We start from the raw sequence: 21,470 nt of genomic DNA, 5'->3' as shown, positions 1-21,470 counted from the left end.
ATGTGTCTGGCTCTTTGAACACATTACGCCCTCCCAGTCAGTGTCTTGGGCACTCATGAGATTAGACTGATCGCCTCCTACACCTGGAGTAGTAGGATATGTAGATATCCTGTCCACATCATCCTTCATCTTCCAGGATCTGTTTTTTTTTTTGCCCAATTTATTTTTAATGGTTTGGAAAATTCTTGCATTTTTTCTTGCGTTGGTCTGGCAACTTGATTATTACTAGATCACTAGCCCTCCACCAGCACCCTTCATCCCCATGTTTAGCGTCATACTTATTGTAATTTTTTAATATTGGATTGCACGTGCATTTACTTCCTTTCTTTCTTTGCACCCAAACCTGCTTCCTGCCGTTCAACCAACTAGTAGAGATTTTTGTTCCTGGATGTCTACCTTTAAGTGACATAAAAGGGGAAATTCCGGTGAGTGAATTGAGAGCAGTGTGGTATGTTCATAACCTGTCCTGAAGGTACTTGTCTACTGGATTGCCTGAAATACAAGATAGTTATATGCAAATATTTGAATAATTCTATTCACTCATTCAACTAGTCCATTAGCCTTGGGAAATATAATAGTTTTCAAATGGACATTTCAGTAAGAAATGACTTCATTTCATGTGAGGTCAATTTAACCCTGTTATCAGTTACAAACATGCTGAGAATGCCCTTCTCCATAAAGGTGTTGATCACGAATTCTATCAGGTCAAGGGTACTGGTGTAGTTTACCTCCTTTGTCACTATGCAGTGTGAGTGGCAATCCACCAACACTAGCTTGTACTTACCAGCCCACATGCATTATCTGAAAGGTTCTACTATATCTCGCCATTTCCTTGCTCTTCGTGATGCCTCGGCCAACTTGCACCTCATGGGCTAAATCAGCAATTCCACCACATGAGTCCTAGAGGATTACCAATTTGTCACCTCTTTTTACTACATTGTCATTTATACTCCATTCATGTCTCGCCTCCCAGTAACCCTGGATCTCGTCCCGTAATTCACTGGGTTTAGCAGTCCAACCTTGACCTATTCTCTACTTTACAAGTGGCAACGTCTCATCTATCCTTGAACATCCCTCCCACTCATCCTTTGCAAGACCGGGGATTGTGACCAATAATAATGGTTCTTCAACACTACACTTCTTCATATCATCACTTTTTGAAGGTAACCGTAACAGACAGTCTGTTGACATGTTGCAAAAACCTGGAACATACTTAATCTTAAAACTGTATTCCTCCAGGCTCCACATCCATGTAGCGATGTGGGGATGAGTACAACCAGTTTCTTAAGTAGTAAGATTGAAAGGTAGTGGTTTATGGCCAGTGCATAATGTGAAAAGTAACATCCACAAACAAAAATAACTTGAAGTGTGGTATGTCGCCCAACACAGGGCCAAGTCTTCTCTTTCTACAGTAGAATATCTGCATCTGATACTTTGAGGGTTCAGGATATCAACACAACTATTTTCTTCTTCCCGTCCACAATTTGTGCAAGTGTAGCTCCAAAACATTTAGTACTGGCATCAGTGGCCAAGATGGTTTTACAATTGACATCAAAATTCTCCAAGGAAGAGAGTACTATTATAGCTTGTTGGATTTTTTTTTTCAAAGTTACTGTGCTTTTCTCAATCCCAAATGAACTAAGCACCCTTCTTTAAAAGGTTGCTCAATGGAGAAACTAGGGGGCAGATGTACGAACATGATAATTTGCGAGTTGCAAATTGCCATGTATAACAGTGTCTGAGACGCTATTTGCGATTCCCAGTGGGGTTGCAATTTGCATGCCTCATCAATATTCATGAGGCACTCACAATTTGCGACCCCATTGGGAATGACAAGCCCTCCCAGGGATGGTGGCCTGCTGGGTTCAGCAGACCTCCATGTCAGGGACTGCATTTAAATAAAGCAGTTTAAAAAAAAAAATGCAGCCCGTTTTCCTTAAAGGAAAACGGGATGCATTTAAGAAAAAATAAATTAAACCTTTTCGTTTCATTCGGTTCCTGGGACCACTGCCTGCCCCTAAAATGCATTTTCCCCTGCATTTGCAAAGAGGAAGGGGTCCCCTGGGGACCCCTACCTATTTGAAAGTGCATTCTTCAGGGCGGGTGGTCAGGTAATGGGATATCATTATAAACGGGAGGGTTTGTCGACCCGAAGATTCTACTGTCTCGGCTAATGCCAGGTTCCGATGGGTTTCTGAGACGCCACGACCTGACCACCCGCCCTGAAGAAGCCCTAGGCTCGATGGCCATTTAGAGGGCGAAACACGTGTTGGCTGTGCCATCCTTGTTCTTTTCTGACAGACAAATAAAAGCACAAACTTCTCACCATTATCATTTGATATACTTGCATCAATTGGATATTTTATCCTAATCAACCAAAAAATCCATACTCTTGCCCGGACACACTAAACTCATCCTACTTCATGTTAGGGGGATAGGGGCTTCTCCCCCTGTTTCTGGGCCAGAAACAGCACAAGAACGATACACGCTTATTATATGATGAGTAAGGGATGTGGATCTTTTTCCCCTCACCTAAACGCAACAACTCGCTAATTAGGAATTGTACATGACACCATTCGTTTTTGCATGCGCAAATGGGTCAATTCGGCAGTATGACTTGGAGTAAATAAAACATATAAGTGAGGTAGATGCGTCACAAGCTGTCCCCTGTACATCTGTTTCTCGTCCTCGTCGCAAGCCTTTAAAAGAGATCCACTCTCGTAATTAAAGTAAGTTTTTGTTTTACTCACTTGCTTAGTGCTAGAAATGGCCCTCTAAGTTCACTCTCTGTTAGTACGACCTTCTCCTTACGATTCCAACTGTCATCCAGAGGTAGCTCTCTAATAAACTTGGGTAACAAAGGTAAGGAAGGGAGATCAACAAGGAGGCATGAAAATATGGGATGGTGGAAGGTAATACCTATGTTTGACTACAGATTGATAAAAATTAGAATACCCACATAAGTCGCAAGAGATTTATGAATGACATTAGTGCTGGTAAATTGCCCCATCACCATGGACTCTAATTTTCATCTTCTCAGGCGTGTTCGGCCAAGCGAGAGCTAATAGTGTATAACATGTCATTGCGTCATTACCTGCTCCTTTCAGAGTCCCAAGAAACAGAGTCGGCATTCGAATTCCTTTAAACAGTCAGTAGCACAGCGTCCCTACAGCCCTTCATAAAGAACCCTCACAACAATCTGTAAACTCCATTCCCTGGGCTCTACTCGTTGGCTCCTGACAACTGTGAATACCATCAAACAAAGTCTTAATTGAGCACCAATAAACAGAGTTGCAGTTAACAGTCAACCTTGATTACAATTAAACAAAGAGTCTGTAGCCCGTGGCCTCAACAACTCTCTATAAAGAGCAATTACATACTCTTCTTCCGGGTCACTGATTGAAAACATTCCCAGACTGAATCCGAATAGTGCAGTGCTTTGCCTACACTACAGCCATGCCTTAAACACCCACCTCATACACACCTACTGCTCCTCATTGTCACTGCTGGGAAAAGCTAATAAACACTTGTTCTTGTCTTTCTCCTCACTGTAATCCACCTTCTCTCCTTTTTGCAATCCTCCTTAACCATGTACCGCCTAACCATGGTGGTGATGCCCCCTGCCCAAGCATCTCCTTCGAATTGCTTTCTCAAATCATGTGTCAATACTTTTAAAATCATTCCCAAATGTTGCTTAAATTCGATTAAAAATATGAGTGATTTCCCAGAAACCATCTTTGTGGATCAGTACCACTTTTTCCAGAAAGGTAACCACCAAATCGACCTTCTCCTCGTCACCCACGATACCGACCCATAGTCCACCTCCCTACAAAATGAGCTCCATGTTACGTCACTGTCAAGCTTTCCTTTTGGACAAAAACTCAAATGCACTTTACCCGTTGCCCTTTACGGTAACATCTCAATCTACATCTTCAACAATGGGAAAATCATGTTCCAAGTGAACGACAAGATCCTGTCCTTGGTTGACCATTTCTTTCCCTTACTCGGACCTCTCCCAGCTGATTCACAATTGGCATCATCAGGTCACCCCTTCCTCCATCTCCCCCATGCTCTGCTATACCCATTTTAACTTACCCACACACTATTAAGTGCCTCTCGTCCCTGAATGTAGCACCCCTAAAAAACCCTCCACCAATAACATCCTTACTCTATCACACCTACACCCCGCTCCCCCACACAACATTTACTCCCTCTCCAATTTCCAGGACACTTCTACGAGACTGTCAGTACTTCTCTCCAATATAGACTTCTCCTTAAATTTGTTTTAGTCCTAAATCCTCAACCCCACACTTCGATCATATCCCCACTCCTCCATTATCTCCTGCCATTACCTGCTCAGCAACCTCCCGGTATTATCCGACCACCAGACAAACATACTCACTATCGCATCTGATGAAAAAAATAGACGTCCTTACCATGGACTTCTTCCAGTTCAGCACGTAACTTGCATCTCATAAATGCTTTCTGTGGCAACCAGTGTAGAACAATAGCCAACTTCCAACTGGTATCCCCAGTTACAGCCACTCCCCAGACCCAAAAAGGCACACTCGCCACTCAATGATCGTGATTTACACAATCTCATTAATAGCTACAATAACTCCAAACCCTCAGACATTAAGTCCACTGGCCAGCCACAAATCGGACTACCTTTCCCCATCATCATTTCATACGGCAGTATCCCAGAATACGATCACATCTCTCCACCAAATTGCAACGTATCCACCAATAAGATCTAAATCCCTACTCTTTCTCCTGGGCAGCCAGTGCATACATTCTCCAGTTGTTCCTCATTTGTGTGTTGCACAACTGCCACTCTGCAGTTTAATACTGCGTTAAGGTTTTAGAAGCGTTCACAGACCTCAACATCAATATAATGGTCTTCACTGAATCTTTTCTCAATGATGCTGCAAGCAATGTCTTCCTACTGATTCTTTACTCCATTTTGAGATGCGACAGAGAAGATGGACAAGGAGTTATCTAGCTGTCCTTCACAGAAACACACTATGCTGCAGACTTCCACTCTATATCTGCTCTGAATCCTTTCATTGTTTATCCCTGGAAAATCTTTGCATTCGTCTTCCAACTTAAGGATGAATGTAATTTATACACTCCCCATCCACCCCGTTCCTCAATTGTCCGAAACCTTCTTGGCCTTAGTACTTGAATGTCCTATACTCTCAAGTCAAATATAAAGAAAGAAGTGTATCAGCTAGCTTGAAAAATAATGTAGATAAGCACCCTCACCACTCGTTTTAATTAAGCAATGTTCTGCTTGGAAAAGCTACAAAGGCCAGATTTTTAAGCCAATGCTTCATGTATTCGATCTCACCTGGATCTATTCAAGTTAATCAAACAAAGCAACAACTCTTCCCCCAATCTTCCACCCAAGACCTCAGCGGTACTCTGCAGCAACTTTATGCAGTTTTTCTACAAAAAAAATCAAAGACCTAAACTTCTCCCTTCCGGACACCCTCAACAACATATCCAAGGGAAAACTTCTTTGCAGGGCCCTGCATCCATGGTCCTCTTTCTCTCCAATATCAGAAGCAGATCTACTACTAACTTAATCCAGAGTGATATCCTCAAATAATCTTTGCGACTCCATTCCTTGCTCCATCAGGAAATCCTTAACTAAATTACTTCTTCCGCCTATGGACTAGTCTGGTCAACTCCTCTCTTGAACAGGGCACATTCCTAGATCTTCTTAACCCTTTCGCTGGTAGGCCTCACACCACCCATAAATACTAATCCTTTTTTGGGCTATTTGGGATAGTTCTAGTTCGTGATTAGACCTCCATGACGTTTTGTCCATATAAGCTATCAATGCAAAATATGTGGCCTTTTTTTCCCCAAATCCTGGGGATTCTATAAGTACCTAGGGTTTGTGGGTTTTCCTGGAGGGGACTGATAAAATTGCAAAAATATAGCTACTTTTTGAGTTTTGGGGGAAAAATAAGAAACAAGTGCTCTGGATCAAAGAATTTCATTTTGTTTCTCATAAAAATGACATAAACAAATGGTTTGATGTGTTAAAGTCACCATCTTCCCAGCTTTCAGGAACATGCAGACCTGAATCAATAAATCTAATTTTTTACCACAGTTTTGGTATTTTTTGGTTGGTGACGTCTGCAGGAGTTAAAAATATATAAGCTGCTGTTCTATGCTCCAACATGTCTTCTAAATAAAATGGTAGCACACTTGTGTGGCAGGCGTTGTACCCACGACAGTTAACAGCCCAAAATGCAACATGGATTCATTACATTTTTCCACTCAAAACTCACCTGGTTTTTTCCAAAGTGTGTTGCTGTGGATTTTTGGCTCTAGCTCAGCCGACACCTAGAGAAACCTATCAAACCTGTACATTTTTTAAACTAGACACCTAGGGTAATCCAGGATGGGGTGACTTGTGTGGTTCTCGCCTAGTTATATTACCCAGAATCCCGTGCAACCCTCACACTTTGACTTAAAAAAACACATTTTTCTCACATTTCTGTGACGTAAACTTCCAGAATCGGCAGGAATCCACAAAATTCCCACCACCGCTCCCACTTGGCCTGAAAAAAAATGCCACCTCGCTTGTGTGGCTGGGCCTAGTGCACACGACAGGCAAGCATCAGGCTAAGGTCAATGGTAGTCTCGCGGAGCAGCTCACGTTGACAATGATTTTGTTTGTCTGTCTAGGCACTAGGGAAAGTCACACAAATGGTGTATCATTTTTATTAGGACAAGTGGGAGTCAGATCAAGCATGCGAGAAGTCACTGAGGAATCACAGATACAGGCCGCTGCAGGCAGACCGACTCAGGCAGTCACAGACAGGCAGGCACATCCGCATCCGTGAAGGCCTAGGAGCAGTCAGACGAGGGGCTTCTGGCTGGCAGTTCGATGCAGGCAGACAGTCCCAGGAACAGCCAGGGCCCCTGATCCACTCGAGTCACTACGCGCTATGTCATGCTTCCAAATAACCAAAATACTGCCTTGTGGCTCCAATGGACATACTCCCATTAGGACTGATTACATAACCCACCCCGTAGTTCAAAAAAGAAGTCACCCTAGGTAATGGATTTAGCCTGTAACAATGCCGTGGCTAAGACTGCTTCGCGTTCCTGACAAGCCACAGTGACGTTACACATGCTGAGGTCCGATTCTCAATGCCTAGCAAATGTAGCCACATAATCTGCACAATTGCGATTTGCCCTTTATGTCCGAACCGCAAACAGAATTCTCATCGCAAACCAACAGCGGCTCGCAATTCTCGAGTCGCGGGGTTGGGGGGGTCACGGGGTGGTGGAGGAGGGGGTGTTTAAATAATAAAGTATTAGTAAAAGAAAACTTACCGGGACCACGCCGCCTCTGCTGCTCCTGGGCCGTGGTCCCGACTCCCGCGTTGGCGTCTGCCTTCAACATATTCAGAGTTCGGAGTGGCTGGCAACCCCTCTCAGCCAATCCAGACGCTGCATTACACCCCACCCCCCCCATTTAGGAGACCGGGGGCTGGCCGGGCTGCTGCATGAAGCAACCCTCTGGTCCCTCGCTCTTCTAATGGGAAGAGTAGTAGTGGCTGTGGTGCGCATGTTCGGGCTGGTCATAATAATGACCAGCCCAAAGCCGAACATGTGCACCACTGCCGCACTGTCAGTACTGTTACAGTGAGTGAGTCTGTCACTCAAGGTGCTACCGCAGCCCCACCCACCTGCCCCTTTCAGCCTTCAATCGCCGTCCGATTACCTCGCAGCCTCGGGCGTGTCCCGGTACAATTCGCATTTCAGCACGACTGCTGCGCGAGACTGCGAGCGTTATAACTAAGTGGAAGTTGCACAAAGCCGCGTGAATGGAGCCATGTGGCATTAGTGGGGCAACACCCCAGTGTCCTATGGACGCACCACCACTGGAAAGCTGGAGCAGTCTGTCCTTGTGTCTGGGGTATGATGATTGAGCAGCCTTCCTTTGTGACTCAGTAGCAGTCTGTCTTCGTGTCTCGACCGTGACCCTGGAGCAGCCTGCCCTTGTGCTCTGAGTGTTACCTGCTATGAGCAAGTGTGGCGACTTAACGGCGCGCAACATTAGGGCCGGCATTCACAGGGCTGCAATTTTCCTCCCGTTTAGCCTAGTTTTGGGGATCAGGCCCACCTGTTAGTAATTTGAGGCAATCGCGTAATTGCTTGGTGTTAGGAAATGATCTCTTGGGAATGATTTAGCGGAGTGTCCGCTCGGGGAGTTGCAAACTAATTTCACACAATTTTGGCAGTCTTACGCTAGTGGGCGCAGTAAACAGCACTGTATTCTGAAGTGGACAATAAGCTACAAATTAGCCTTTCTCTGCACCCTAACCTTGTTTTACATTTAGTTAATTCTCCCTTGCACTATGGCTACCAAAGATAGAAAAAGTGAAAGGAAAGGGAGCAATCCTGAGCTGGCGCAGCTATTAAAGCTTGTGTTGGCCTAGCTGGGGGATGGGGTGATTCCGGTAGCCCGGCATCAGATCCCGAGACAATCCCTGTGGAAGGTGGAGATGAAAGCCCGCGTGTTTCCCCCCCCCCCCCCCCGGGCAGCGTTTCCTCCAGTTAGGAGCAGAGTCAAGGGACGGCCAGCTCAACGTATTTCTGGGAAGCAAACGTGTGGCACGGTTACACAGTGTCGAGAGTGAGCGGTACAGTAGTTGGTGTGGGCGGAGTCAGGAGGGCAGAGGAAGGGGAGGAGAAGCGGCAGGAAGCGGGCAGATAGGATAGGGACAGGGAACAGGTTGGAAGCAGGAGAATAAAGCGGCTAGTAAAAGTAATTCATGTGTCTGTCGTTATTGGTCGTAGACACGACAGCTGGCGACGAGGGTGGGATGCTGAAGCCCAGTGTCCCCGAACCAGCGAAAGACGTGCCCCTGTCCCCTGGTGCAACCGGAGAAAAGCGCGCTCATTGTAGAGCGCCGGGTCGCGCTAAATCCAGCATCATCCCTGAGGCGTGAAGGTGAAGGAAAGAGCGGGAGCCCACCCCGACAAATGCTGGCAGCTCCTGCGGTGAATGACGGTTGTACCGGAGCGTCGAAAAAGGGTGGCCGAAGGAGCGCTGCTACGCGCTTAACCGAAACCTCACCCCCGATGCGTGGGAAACGGCACGCGCGCGAAGAGGAAAGTCGGGTGCCCACCCCGAGCTCGCCGTGCCAGGTAAATGACCCCAAAGTGTGCGCGAGGCACTAGGAAGGTGCCGCGACTGCGGGAGTGCTGAGAACAGTGTGGCAAGCTGGATGAGAGTGGCAGTCAAGACCTCGTGGGAGTGAGAGGCCCTGTGCAGCGGCCATCTTGGAGTCAGGCGGTCATCTGTGAGACATCCCTATGGAATTAAAGGGGCGGCCATTTTAAAGTCAGGCCAGAAACAAACAAGCACTTGACAAGTCAAAAAAAAAAAAAAGAAACAAAGGGAAGACCAGAGGAAGCAAACAAGCACCAGCCAAAGCAATCAAGAAATAAAGAAAGCAAACAGGCACCAGCCAAGGCAAGCCAGAAACGAACAAGCACGTGGGCGAACAGAACGAGCTTAGGCGTGTGCTGCCATGACGTCGAATCACAATTCGCCGCAAAGAGCTGAAGTCACACCGCTCATGACGGGGGTGTCACATTTGCGCCCACCAGAGCCGCTACCGCTGACGACTGGGGAGAGCATGGGCCCCAGATGGCAGGAATGGCTTGAGGACTTTGAGGATTACATCAAGGGGTCAAAGGTGACCGAGGATGAAGACAAAGTGATCGCGTTGCGCAACCTGGTGGGCAAAGAAATTAGCAAGGTCATCAAAACTGCCTAGAGCGGACACAGGAATGTACGATAAAGTGCGCGAGGCGCTAAATAAGAAGTTTTTGCACAAAAGAAATGTGGATTACGAAAGATATGCGTTTCACCAAGCCCGTCAAGGGAAAGAAGAAGTGATGAGCACTTTCATAACGCGGCTGCGTCGATTGTCCAGATATTGTGAATTTGATGCGTTCTCAACGGATGATGCTATCCGGTCGCAAATCATTGATGGGTGTCAGTCTGAGACACTGAGGAGGAGGCTGTTAAGGAAGAGTCACAACCTAGAGGAGATAGAGGAGATGACTCTAGTGTATGACCAAGCCGAGGAGCAAGCCAAGAGCATGGAGACTGGGCGCCCTGAGAGACGCAAGCAAGTATGTCGAGTGCAAGATAGCCACAGGCGCAGATACTCGAAGGAGCGACGGTACCCGTCCTGACCATCCTCCCGCCAGAGATACTCCTAGCGCAGGAGACATGAGTCAAGCAGAAAAGACAAGCGACAAGATGGTGGACGGAAATGCTATCGATGTGGGTATGACTTCCCACACAGAGAAGCTTGTCTAGCCATGGGGCAGCAATGTCGGAAATGTGGACGAACTAATCATTTCGAAGCGACGTGTGGAGAATATCGCAGGGAAAGGAAGAACGAAGGGACGAGGCCAACTCACTCTGACACCAGACAACACCATGCGAAAGCCGTACAAGATCGGCCAAAATCGTCTTCCAGCTCATCACATTCCAGCAGGGAGTCGAGGAGATCTCGCTGGGCGAGAAGGTCACCGTCCCAGGACTCTCGATCAGGGTCTTGCGAATCTGAACACACTGTTGAATATGCCAGCATGGTCGCAGATCCGGATCAATTAAAGACATACCCGAGACTGAACATAAGTGTGGGTAATCATGACACTCAGTTTGTCCTGGACAGCGGAGCATCGTTGAATTACATCCCGGTAACGGAGTACAAAAAGATGAAGTCACCGCCTCCTCTGTGCCCGGCGTACGTCCGGGTATTCACCTGGATGTCAAAGAAACCGCTCCCCTGTTTAGGAAAATTTCTAACCACTCTCCGACATCAGAACAAGTCGGTGTCAGCTGTCATACATGTGATTGATGGACCGGAAGCTGACTGCCTTCTCAGCCTACCAACGGCAGAGCGACTTCGGTTGGTTGAGATTTTATACCGGGTCAGTGGTGACCAAGACATCTTACACAAATTCCCCAAGCTGTTCAACGGGTTGGGAAAGATGAATAGATGTCAGGTTCGGCTCCACATCAACGAGCAGATCCGACCTGTCGCTCAACATCCCAGGCGAGTGCTGTACCACCTCCAGCAAGCCGTGGAGGATGAGCTTCAAGAACTGCTCGCCTCTGACATTATTGAACGGACAGATGGCCCCACCCCATGGGTGTCACCCGTAGTCATAGTGCCAAAGAAAGGCGCTTTTGGAAAAGTGCGGCTGTGTGTAGACATGCGGCTTCCTAACACTGCGATTGAAAGGGAACGCCATCCTGGCCCTCACTTAAGTGATATGATTGCTGCGCTAAATGGGGCCAGGGTGTTCTCGAAACTAGACTCAAACAAGGGCTACCATCAGCTGGAGCTGCATGAAAGATCAGGGTACATAACAACTTTTGCAACACACTTGGGCTTGTTTCGATATAAACGTTTAAGTTTTGGCATCTCCTCGGCTGCGGAGATCTTTCAAGAGGCGATACGCCAAACTATATGCCATATACCTAACACTCTGAACTACAGCGATGATATCCTTGTGTACGGGTCCAATGTCCAAGAACACGACAAGGCCCTTGATCGGGTATGCCACGCCCTGTTGGATGCCAATCTAACATTAAACAAAGAAAAGTGCGAATTTCATCGATCCACACAAGTTTTTTGGGCATGTGTTCTCCGGAGCGGGGATGAAACCTGACCCTGACAAAGTGATGGCCTTAAACGATACCAAGAGCCCTCAAGATGTCAGTGATGTTCGTTCCTTTTTGGGTATGGCCAGTTATTGCGCCAGGTACATCAAGGACTATGCCACAATTAGCCATCCACTCCGAACTCTCACAAAGCAGGGACAACCTTTTGACTGGACCCGTCAGTGTGAGCAGGCCTTCCAGGACATCAAACGGGCCGTTGAGGCGGCTGATAATTTGGCATACTTTGACCCCAAACGGAAGACGGAAATAACCGTAGATGCTATCCTGGTGGGCCTAGGGGCGATTCTGGCCCAGTATGATAAAGAGGAGGATCAGCGCCACATTGTGGCTTATGCGAGTCGCAGCTTGTCAGACACCGAAAAGGCGTATTCTCAACCAGAGAAAGAGAGTTTGGCTATTGTCTGGGCCTGCGAACATTTCCATGTTTTCATTTATGGCAAGCACTTTACAATGGTGACTGATCATCAGGCACTCGTCACCATATTTGGAAATCCCAGGTCGAAGATGCCACCTCGGATTGAGCGATGGGGTCTGCGGTTGCAGGGATACACCTACACCATACTGCACAAGCGGGGAAAATCAGCGAATCCGGCCGATTACATGTCTCGCCACCCTCGAGCTGAGTCGGCGCCACGAGCATCAATAGCTGAGGAGTATGTCCATTTTGTCGTGGCCACGCTCAACCACCAGCGGTTCCCTTGGAGGCCATTCTAGAGGCTACGGCGCAAGATGTCATTCTTCAGAAGGTGCTTCGTCGTTTACAGACAAATAGGTGGAGACACGATAGTGAGGAGGAACGAGAGGATCCAGCAAGCAGCCAAGAGCTGCAAGCGTTCCGACATGTGAGTGAGGAACTGTCTGCCACCTCGGAAGGGCTTCTGCTGAGGGACCAAAGGACTGTCATTCCGACGCAACTACGGCAGGGTATCGTCAATCTAGCCCACGAAGGTCATCGAGGTGTGGTTGCAACTAAGAGAGCCCTGAGAGAGCGAGTGTGGTTCCCACTATTAGACCAGATGGTAGAACTCACCCTCAAAGACTGTCCGCAATGCCAACTTGTCAGCCAAGGAGGTCCCCCAGCTCCTTTGCGAATGACAGAATTGCCCAGTGGCGTGTGGCAGGAGCTTGCTATGGACTTCTATGGACCTCTTCAGTCAGGAAAGTATGTCCTAGCAATTATGGATGAGTATTCAAGGTTCCCAATAGCCCAGTTTGTATCATCCACTAGTGCGGCAAGCACTGTTGCAGTGCTGGATGAAGTGTTTGCGGCGTGGGGTATTCCGAAAGTACTCAAGACAGACAATGGCCCTCCTTTTAATGGACATGAGTTTGGTGAGTTTGCGCGACACCTGAACTTCACGCATTGCAAAGTCACGCCCTTATGGCCGCAGGCCAATGGTACCATTGAACGATTCATGGCCACTTTGAAGAAGACGTTTCAACAAGCGACTGTTGAGAAAAAGGATCTTCAGGTGGCTCTCAATGAGGTGCTCAGGGCCTATAGAACAACTCCACATGCCACCACGGGCAAATGCCCTGCCACCCTAATGCTGGGTAGACCGATCAGGAACCGGATACCCACATGGGAAGGCGCTCTGAGAGCAGTCTCACCTGCTCGCATTCATCGAGAGGTCGTGTCAGCGGACCGTCGTGGGAAAGATAGAATGAAATCGTATGCGGACGCCAGAAGGAGAGCGAGATCACCTTCCATCAATGAAGGGGACTGTGTTCTCGTCAAGCAAGAACAGCACAGGAAAACAGACTGTAAGTTCAGAGCTGAACCGCTGACGATCATTCAGAAAAAGGGCACCATGGTGACTGCAGAGTCTGACAGCCGAAGAGTTACCCGGAACGCGTCCCATTTTCAGAAATGCACTCCAGTCATGAAAGAGTCGCTCCAAAGGATGCGGGGGCATCAAGGGAGTGATGTCAGAGAACAACCTGCCGGCGCTGTCGAGAATCCGCATCCTGGGACTCCAGGAGAACATGAGTTGGTGGCAGGAACGATGTCACTTCTACCGAGACAGGACATCCGCAAGCCGAAACAACTTATTGAAGAACTGTAAACAAGTCAGTCATTTCATTTTGTTAAAAAGGGGGAAGATGTCGAGAGTGAGCGGTACAGTAGTTGGTGTGGGCGGAGTCAGGAGGGCAGAGGAAGGGGAGGAGAAGCGGCAGGAAGCGGGCAGATAGGATAGGGACAGGGAACAGGTTGGAAGCAGGAGAATAAAGCTGCTAGTAAAAGTAATTCATGTGTCTGTCGTTATTGGTCGTAGACACGACACACAGAAGTCCCCTGGGGTAGATGGTATGTAGTCTGTTGTTGGAATGGGGGCGTCTGGGCCAAGCGCCGCTCATCCTGCAGCTATATAACTCCTCCCTTCTACACCAGTGGGTGCGCTACAGACGCCGCAAGGGGCAAATGAGGTTCTGGCATTATTAGCTGGTCATTACAGTTACTCTCGTTACAGAAAATCATTAATCCGGCAAGCAAAGTTAGTGGATCTGCCACCCTTGATTCGCGGGGGTCGATTGGTGACTTGCTGGTGACTTGCTCGGGCATCACCGCGTAGTACCCATTCCATTACGGGGGGGGGGGGTCTGTCTACGTCCCCGAGGCACTGCCAGTCCCCGAAGTAGCGCTAACAGGCTTAAGAGGATGACCAGGTTTTCATAGCAACCTAACGGCAGGGGTGCTTGTGTCAGTAGCTTCGTTATTATACCAATTAGTCGTACCGACGCAGGGAAATCAGGGAACTAGTAGCCTAGTGGCTCCTTGATCCCCGACGCCCAACTTTTTAGAGGCAGAACAAGACTTGCGAAAATAGGGGTGAGTCATTAGCGAATGTGGCGATTGGGCTGGGACGGAGGGCCGTGACGGAAGCTCTTTTGTCAGAATTCGCCTGGTTGGGTGGGACTGTTCCCCGAATATCGTGGCCTCATATGGTGCCGAGGTATAAGTGGGGGCCAGGAGTACGGTCAAGGGCGTTGAATGTTTCAATCAGGCGCCTAAATGCCGGAATGGCAAAGTTGTGCCCGGGTCCCGGCTTGGAAATACACCCCACAAATAACTCGGGGGGGATCAAATGCTCCACTGCGATGGTATGCACATGTCTGACTTGGGCACGAACCTTTAGATTGATGGAATTTGGGCCTTCGTCCCGGACTTAGTTTTTGGTGGGGAGGGTGAAGGACCGGTTGGCCCTGGTCGCCCTTGTGGCGGTAGGGTGAACACCAAGAGTGCTGTAGAATAGCAAGGGGGTCCTACAACACACTCCATAAGGCAGCACTGAGGGGGGAGACAGTAAGCTAAACCCCGGAGAGAATGTTTACACCAGGCGGGGGCGGGGGCGCACAGTTAGATAATCTAGGGCATGCAGCTGCTACCTCTGGTTACACCCTATGAGCCCCGTAGTCGACCTGGTGTTGGAAGGGTGGGCCCCTTAGGGTTGCAGACAAGGATCAGGTGGCTGGGGACCACTCCTCAAGGATGCAGGTGGGTTACATGTGTGAGGTTCTCCCTGGGGCGCAGACTGGCGGGTCCCCTAGTGCTGGAGTAAAGAATCCAACGTGATGTGTTTGGCTGGCTAATCATCTTCTTGTAAATATCAATGCATTTTGGTTTAGATGTTGGTTTTAAAAAATTGAAAACATTTTAAAAAGTTGTATGTTTATGATTAAAATGGTGTCTATGTCAATATTTCGATATTCAAAAGAATGTAATGTCATGTTTTGGATAACAAAATGTATGTTTAATAAACATGGCCTGTTTTCTTCCCATTCCTCAATTGTATCTGTGTTGTCATTGACTTGCAGGGTTCTGGAGGGGGGGAGGGCAGGGCTCGGGCACGAAATGAGGACCTCCGGGTTCTATAGGTAAGCGTGACGACTTCCCGGTGTGCAGCATTATGATCCGGGGTCCCCAAATGCTGGCTCCATCCCCGTTCCCGAGACTATGGCCCGAGAGGAGGTAAATGGAAAGGGATTGAGCTTTTTGGAAAGAGCGCAAATTGCTGGAGTGTGACGTCACTTCCACTCCCCTCCGGCAGTGAGTTTCAGGACCTATTTAGGGCACTGCAGCCCAGGCCTTGGCCTTTTTATGTGCACAGAGGCGGGAGAGGCAAAAAGTCTGACTCACCCACTCGTCCCAAAGAACGAATTTGGTTTGGTGGTAGACTGCACACCAAGAGTGCTGTACAACAGTAAGGGGGTCCTACAACGCACTCCATAGCGCAGCACTGAGGGGGGAGACCGTAAGCTGAACCCCAGAGAGAATGTTTATACCAGCCGTGGCGCACAGTTAGATCATCTAGGGCATGGGGCTGCTGCCTCTGGTTAAACCCTACGAGCCCCGTAGATGGCCTGGTGTTGGAGGGGTGGGCCCTAAGGGTTGTGGACCAGGATTAGGTGCCTGGGGACCACCCCTCAAGGATGCAGGAGGGTTACACCTGTGTGGTTCTCCCTGGGGCGAAGACTGGCGGGTCCCTTAGTGCTGGAGTAAAGAATCCAACGTGATGCGTTTAGCTGACTAATCGTCGTCTTGTAAATATAAATGCATTTTGGTTAAGATGTTGGTGTTTTAAAAATTGAAAACATTTTAAAAATTGTATGTTTATGATTATAATGGTGCCGGGCAAAATTTCGATATTCAAAAGAATTTAATGTCATGTTTTGGATAACAAAAATGTATGTTTAATAAACATGGCCCGTTTTCCTCCCAGTGCACAAGTGTGTCTGTGTTGTCATTGTCTTACAGGGTTCTGGGGGATGGGGGGGGGGGGGGGGTGAGGGGTCAGTCACGAAATGGGGACCTCTGGCTCTATGCCCAGTTACAGTGATGCTTTGTGCGTATGACCCAGCGGTGATACTTTGTGTCCAGGCAGCAGCCAGCCCTGGTGTCCTGAGAGAGACCTTGTTTCTTGAGCATAGCCCAGTAGCGGCCTGTCCTTGTTTTTCGACTGCGACCTGGGACAAAGCCTATCTTTGTTCCCTGAGGGAGACCTTGTTTCTGGGGTGTCACACAGTAGCGGCCGAGCTTGTTTCTGGGGTGTCACACGGTAGCAGCCTACCCTTATGTTTGGAGAGACCTTGTTTCTGGGGTGTCACACAGTAGCGGCATACCCTTGTGCCCTGAGAGATACTTGTTTCTGGGCTGTTGCACGGTAGCATCCTGCCCTTGTGGGTTGAGAGAGAGCTTGTTTCTGGGGTGTCACACGGTAGCAAAATACCCTTAAGTTTGGAGAGACCTTGTTTCTGGGGTTCACACAGTAGCAGCCTGCCCTTGTGTCCTGAGAGAGACTTTGTTTCTGGGGTGTCATACACCAGCAGCCTGCCCTTGTGTCCTGAGAGAGAGCTTGTTTCTGGGGTGTCACACAGTAGCAGCGTACCCTTGTGTCTGAAGAGACCTTGTTTCTGGGGTGTCACACAGTAGCAGCCTGCTCTTGTGTCCTGAGAGAGACCTTGTTTCTGGGGTGTCACACAGTAGCAGCCTGCCTTTGTGTCTGGCGAGAGACCTTGTTTCTGGGGTGCCACACAGTAGCAGCCTGCTCTTGTGTCCTGAGAAAAACATTGTTTCTGGGGTGTCACACGGTAGCAGTCTACCCTTGTGTCTGGAGAGACCTTGTTTCTGGGGTTCACACAGTAGCAGCCTGCCCTTGTGTCTGGCGAGAGACTTTGTTTCTGGGGTGTCATACACCAGCAGCCTGCCCTTGTGTCCTGAGAGAGAGCTTGTTTTTGGGGTGTCACACAGTAGCAGCGTACCCTTGTGTCTGAAGAGACCTTGTTTCTGGGGTGCCACACAGTAGCAGCCTGCTCTTGTGTCCTGAGACAGACCTTGTTTCTGGGGTGTCACACGGTAGCAATCTACCCTTGTGTCTGGAGAGACCTTGTTTCTGGGGTTCACACAGTAGCAGCCTGCCCTTGTGTCTGGCGAGAGACCTTGTTTCTGGGGTGCAACACAGTAGCAGCCTGCCCTTGTGTCCTGAGAGAGACTTTGTTTCTGGGGTGTCATACACCAGCAGCCTGCCCTTGTGTCCTGAGAGAGAGCTTGTTTTGGGGTGTCACACAGTAGCAGCATACCCTTGTGTCTGAAGAGACCTTGTTTCTGGGGTGTCACACAGTAGCAGTCTACCCTTGTGTCTGCAGAGACCTTGTTTCTGGGGTGTCACACAGTAGCAGTCTACCCTTGTGTCTGCAGAGACCTTGTTTTTGGGGTGTCACACAGTAGCAGTCTACCCTTGTGTCTGCAGAGACCTTGTTTCTGGGTGTCACACAATAGCAGCCTGCCCTTGTGGGTTGAGAGAGAGCTTGTTTCTGGGGTGTCACTCGGTAGCAGCCTACCCTTGTGTCTGGAGAGACCTTGTTTCTGGGGTGCCACACAGTAGCAGCCTACCCTTGTGTCTGGAGGGACCTTGTTTCTGGGTGTCACACAGTAGCAGCCTACCTTTGTGTCTGGAGAGACCTTGTTTCTGGGTGTCACACGGTAGCAGCCTGCTCTTGTGTCCTGAGAGAGACCTTGTTTCTAGAGTGTCACACAGTAGCAGCCTGCCCTTGTGGGTTGAGAGAGAGCTTGTTTCTGGGGTGTCACTCAGTAGCAGCCTACCCTTGTGTCTGAAGAGACCTTGTTTCTGGGGTGCCACACAGTAGCAGCCTACCCTTGTGTCTGGAGGGACCTTGTTTCTGGGTGTCACACGGTAGCAGCCTGCTCTTGTGTCCTGAGAGAGACCTTGTTTCTAGAGTGTCACACAGTAGCAGCCTGCCCTTGTGGGTTGAGAGAGAGCTTGTTTCTGGGGTGTTACACAGCAGCAGCCTCCTCCTGCGAGATGCAAGGCTCACTTCCTTCCAGACAGTTTGAGCACCTGTCTTTGCACAGGTCACGTGCTCAATAGCAGTGATCATTGTATCGTGTGCTTCTAATCACAAATAATTCTAGTTATATGACCTGTGTCATAGCTCAATTTCTGCTTTAACAGCTCTGCACACACAGTTAAACCTTGCTCAGAAGTCCCAGACCGAGGGTTTAAAAAGCATCGAGAATAGAAAGTATGGTGGAATGCTGCCCCCTTGTGACGACGGCTGGATCTGGTACCAGAGCAAGTGTTATCATTTCTCTGAAGCTCAAGGAAACTGGACGGAGGCCAAAGACGCGTGCGCTGCACTCGACTCCTCCCTGGCTGTGATTGACACCCAGAAGGAACTGGTAAGAGCTGTCAAACTTCGGCGTTCATTCTGTTTCTTAAAGTGTCCTTTGTATGTAACTATGAATGTGCAGCTTTTTACATGGTTTCTTCATACTTAACGTATCACACGAACATCTTGCTTCTCCGAAGAGTGGTAAGACGCACTGTCATAAACTACGGCCATCCATTTATATACTCCTGAAAAACGTGTTTTAAAATGCTCCATGGGACATGGCTTAACGTTATTGAAAGCGTTCTTTGGCGGCTGAAGTTTGGTGTGGGAGGCATATAAATATTTGTTACACACGGAAGCATTGTCAGACAGTACAGCTATGCATGAACGTTTAGGTTCCTGGGCTGCACAATAGATTATACAAAGTCACACGTTCAGATGTACCTTTCAATACTATACGGATCTCCGAGACCTCAGTCCAGCACGCGCGTGTTTCACGACAGTCACTTCTAAAGGATTGTATACAAATTATAAAGAAAGAGATCAACCTTTTAGATATTTATGAAATACAATTGCAACAAAGTGTATGTATATAATATGAATGAACTGGTGTAAATCAAAATCTTATCAAATATACAATGTTGCACAAAAAACACATTATACTTGCTCCAGGGGGACACTTCTTAATATTTCCTTAGAGTATATCTGTGACACTTAATTGTTCATATGTTAACATGATTTTCAAAAACAGGTTAAGGTGAGAGTCAACTAAATTTCTTTTATAAAGGAGTTGTTAACCTCAAAATGAATCTTATTTATTTGTAAAGAACAGTTACGTTCACAATAAACCGCTATAAATTAAAAATATGAACATTGATGATACCTTCAAACAGTTGCTCCCATCATCCCAAAATTATTTTATTCATATTTTTAAGATAGTTTTTTTTATTGACAATCAGGACCAATACATTTTCCATAAATACATATTAAGCATCAAGCTGACCATTATATATCGTTCATTTGCAATATACAACATTTTCATTGCCAGTGCAGGATCAATTTACCGATGAAATAAAAAGAAAGCGAAATGAAAGAGAAGTAAAAAAATATGGGGATACTTATACATGTCAGCCTTCCGCTGTTGCCTCCTCTCTAAAAAGGGCCTAAATTCCTTCGGCTCTTTAAGGGCACTTACGCTTTGAACATAGACTTCCTCGTATTTCCTAACCCGATTCATTTTTGATTTCCAGCTTTCGTATGATGGCGGTATCGAAGATTTCCATCTTTGTAGAATCAGTGATTTGGCTACTAATAAGCTAATATAAAAAACTGCTGTTTTCGTAATGTTACAGAGCAATTCGAGGGTAAGATCCCAAATAATGCACCTTACAAATCAGGTTCGATTTGAACTTGCAGTTTTACACTTAAAAAGCCACGATCTTACTCCAAAAGTTAGATCATTTGGGACAGAGACAAAGTGCGTGCGTCCAGTCCTCTCAATAGTACCAGCATCTCATACCACTAGCTGGCAAGGCTGGATACATCTGGTGCAAGTGATGTGGGGGGTAATATAAAGCCCATTTTGAGTAGAAAGCTTCCATATATTGTGCAGTTGATGAAAAAGCTGTCGAAGCGGTCACTCGTGGAGATAAAGATATACAACTTGGTACCAACTGCCTATCCGTAATCATTTGTCTGCAAAATGGGCTTTACTTATGTGTTCCTCGATTACTCCAGACGTCTGGACATATGTCCGAAGGGGTTCATGAACTTGAAAATAGGAAAATACGAGATCGGACATAGTATTGTCCTTAATCTACCGCTACCTGCTCCCGGGTTTTATGTTGTCCTGCTAGAAAAAATGTAACTAAAGCAGGATACCCAGCCTTCTCCCATTGCTTGATGGTGCGGTTCTATAGGGTTAAACCTATCAATCCACAGTCGTTCAAAGATATCGAAGGGTGGGTCAGGGTGAAGTGGAATTCTTCTTCTTGGAGCTACCTAAACCTCCTAGCTATAGAATGCGAAAGTATATACCGGGAGAGTTTGGGAAGCTTCAGAATCTTGAGAAGAACAGGTAGCTGACCTCCATATTCCACCAGCATCTGCTGAAGGCTAAAACAGCTCGAAGAGGGATCCCCCACTGCTGCTGATTGAGCCAATCGACAGAGGCAGCTTGATAGTAATTACGCACACAGGGAAGTGCTAGCCCACCGACAACTGAAGCATCCATAATTTAGTGTAGTGTTTTTTTTCTCACCATAATAAATGTTGACGAATTGGTCGACCTCCGCAAAAAGGCCCTTTAACCAAACTTTCTACAATAGAGAAGACGAAGACAAATAGAGTAAAAATTGAGATTTTGATAATCGCGTCTCATCCAACAATGAACAGGGGTCGATTCTGTCAGCTATTTAGCGGTCCACGAGCTTTGCTTAGAATAGTAGTGTAGTTTAATGTAAACAAGTCTGAAAATGTATGTGAAACAAATATCCCTAAATATCTTGTATGACAAGATATTAAAAAATTCTGTTGTATTTCGATGGGAAGGATCATCGGGGAGCAGTGGTATAAAAGCACCTCAGACTTATGGGCCGAC

General features: G+C 47.5%; 1 protein-coding gene across 2 annotated transcripts in view; it reads left to right on the top strand.

Moving 5' to 3' along the window:
* The window catches only part of LOC146812988 (C-type lectin domain family 2 member B-like), a 95,420-nt gene that overhangs the window by 33,104 nt on the left and 40,846 nt on the right, over nucleotides 1-21,470 (top strand). For both annotated transcript variants that reach the window (XM_085620009.1, XM_085620010.1), the window contains exon 3: nucleotides 18,712-18,938. In XM_085620009.1, the coding sequence (XP_085476135.1) occupies nucleotides 18,712-18,938 (227 nt within the window). The remainder of the gene's footprint in view (nucleotides 1-18,711; nucleotides 18,939-21,470) is intronic.

The sequence above is a fragment of the Triturus cristatus genome, chromosome 7 (genome assembly GCF_964204655.1).
Source record: "Triturus cristatus chromosome 7, aTriCri1.1, whole genome shotgun sequence".
NCBI lineage: Eukaryota > Metazoa > Chordata > Amphibia > Caudata > Salamandridae > Triturus > Triturus cristatus.
The sequence above is the reverse complement of the archived record's forward strand: the minus strand, read 5'-3'. Positions and strand labels throughout refer to the sequence as shown.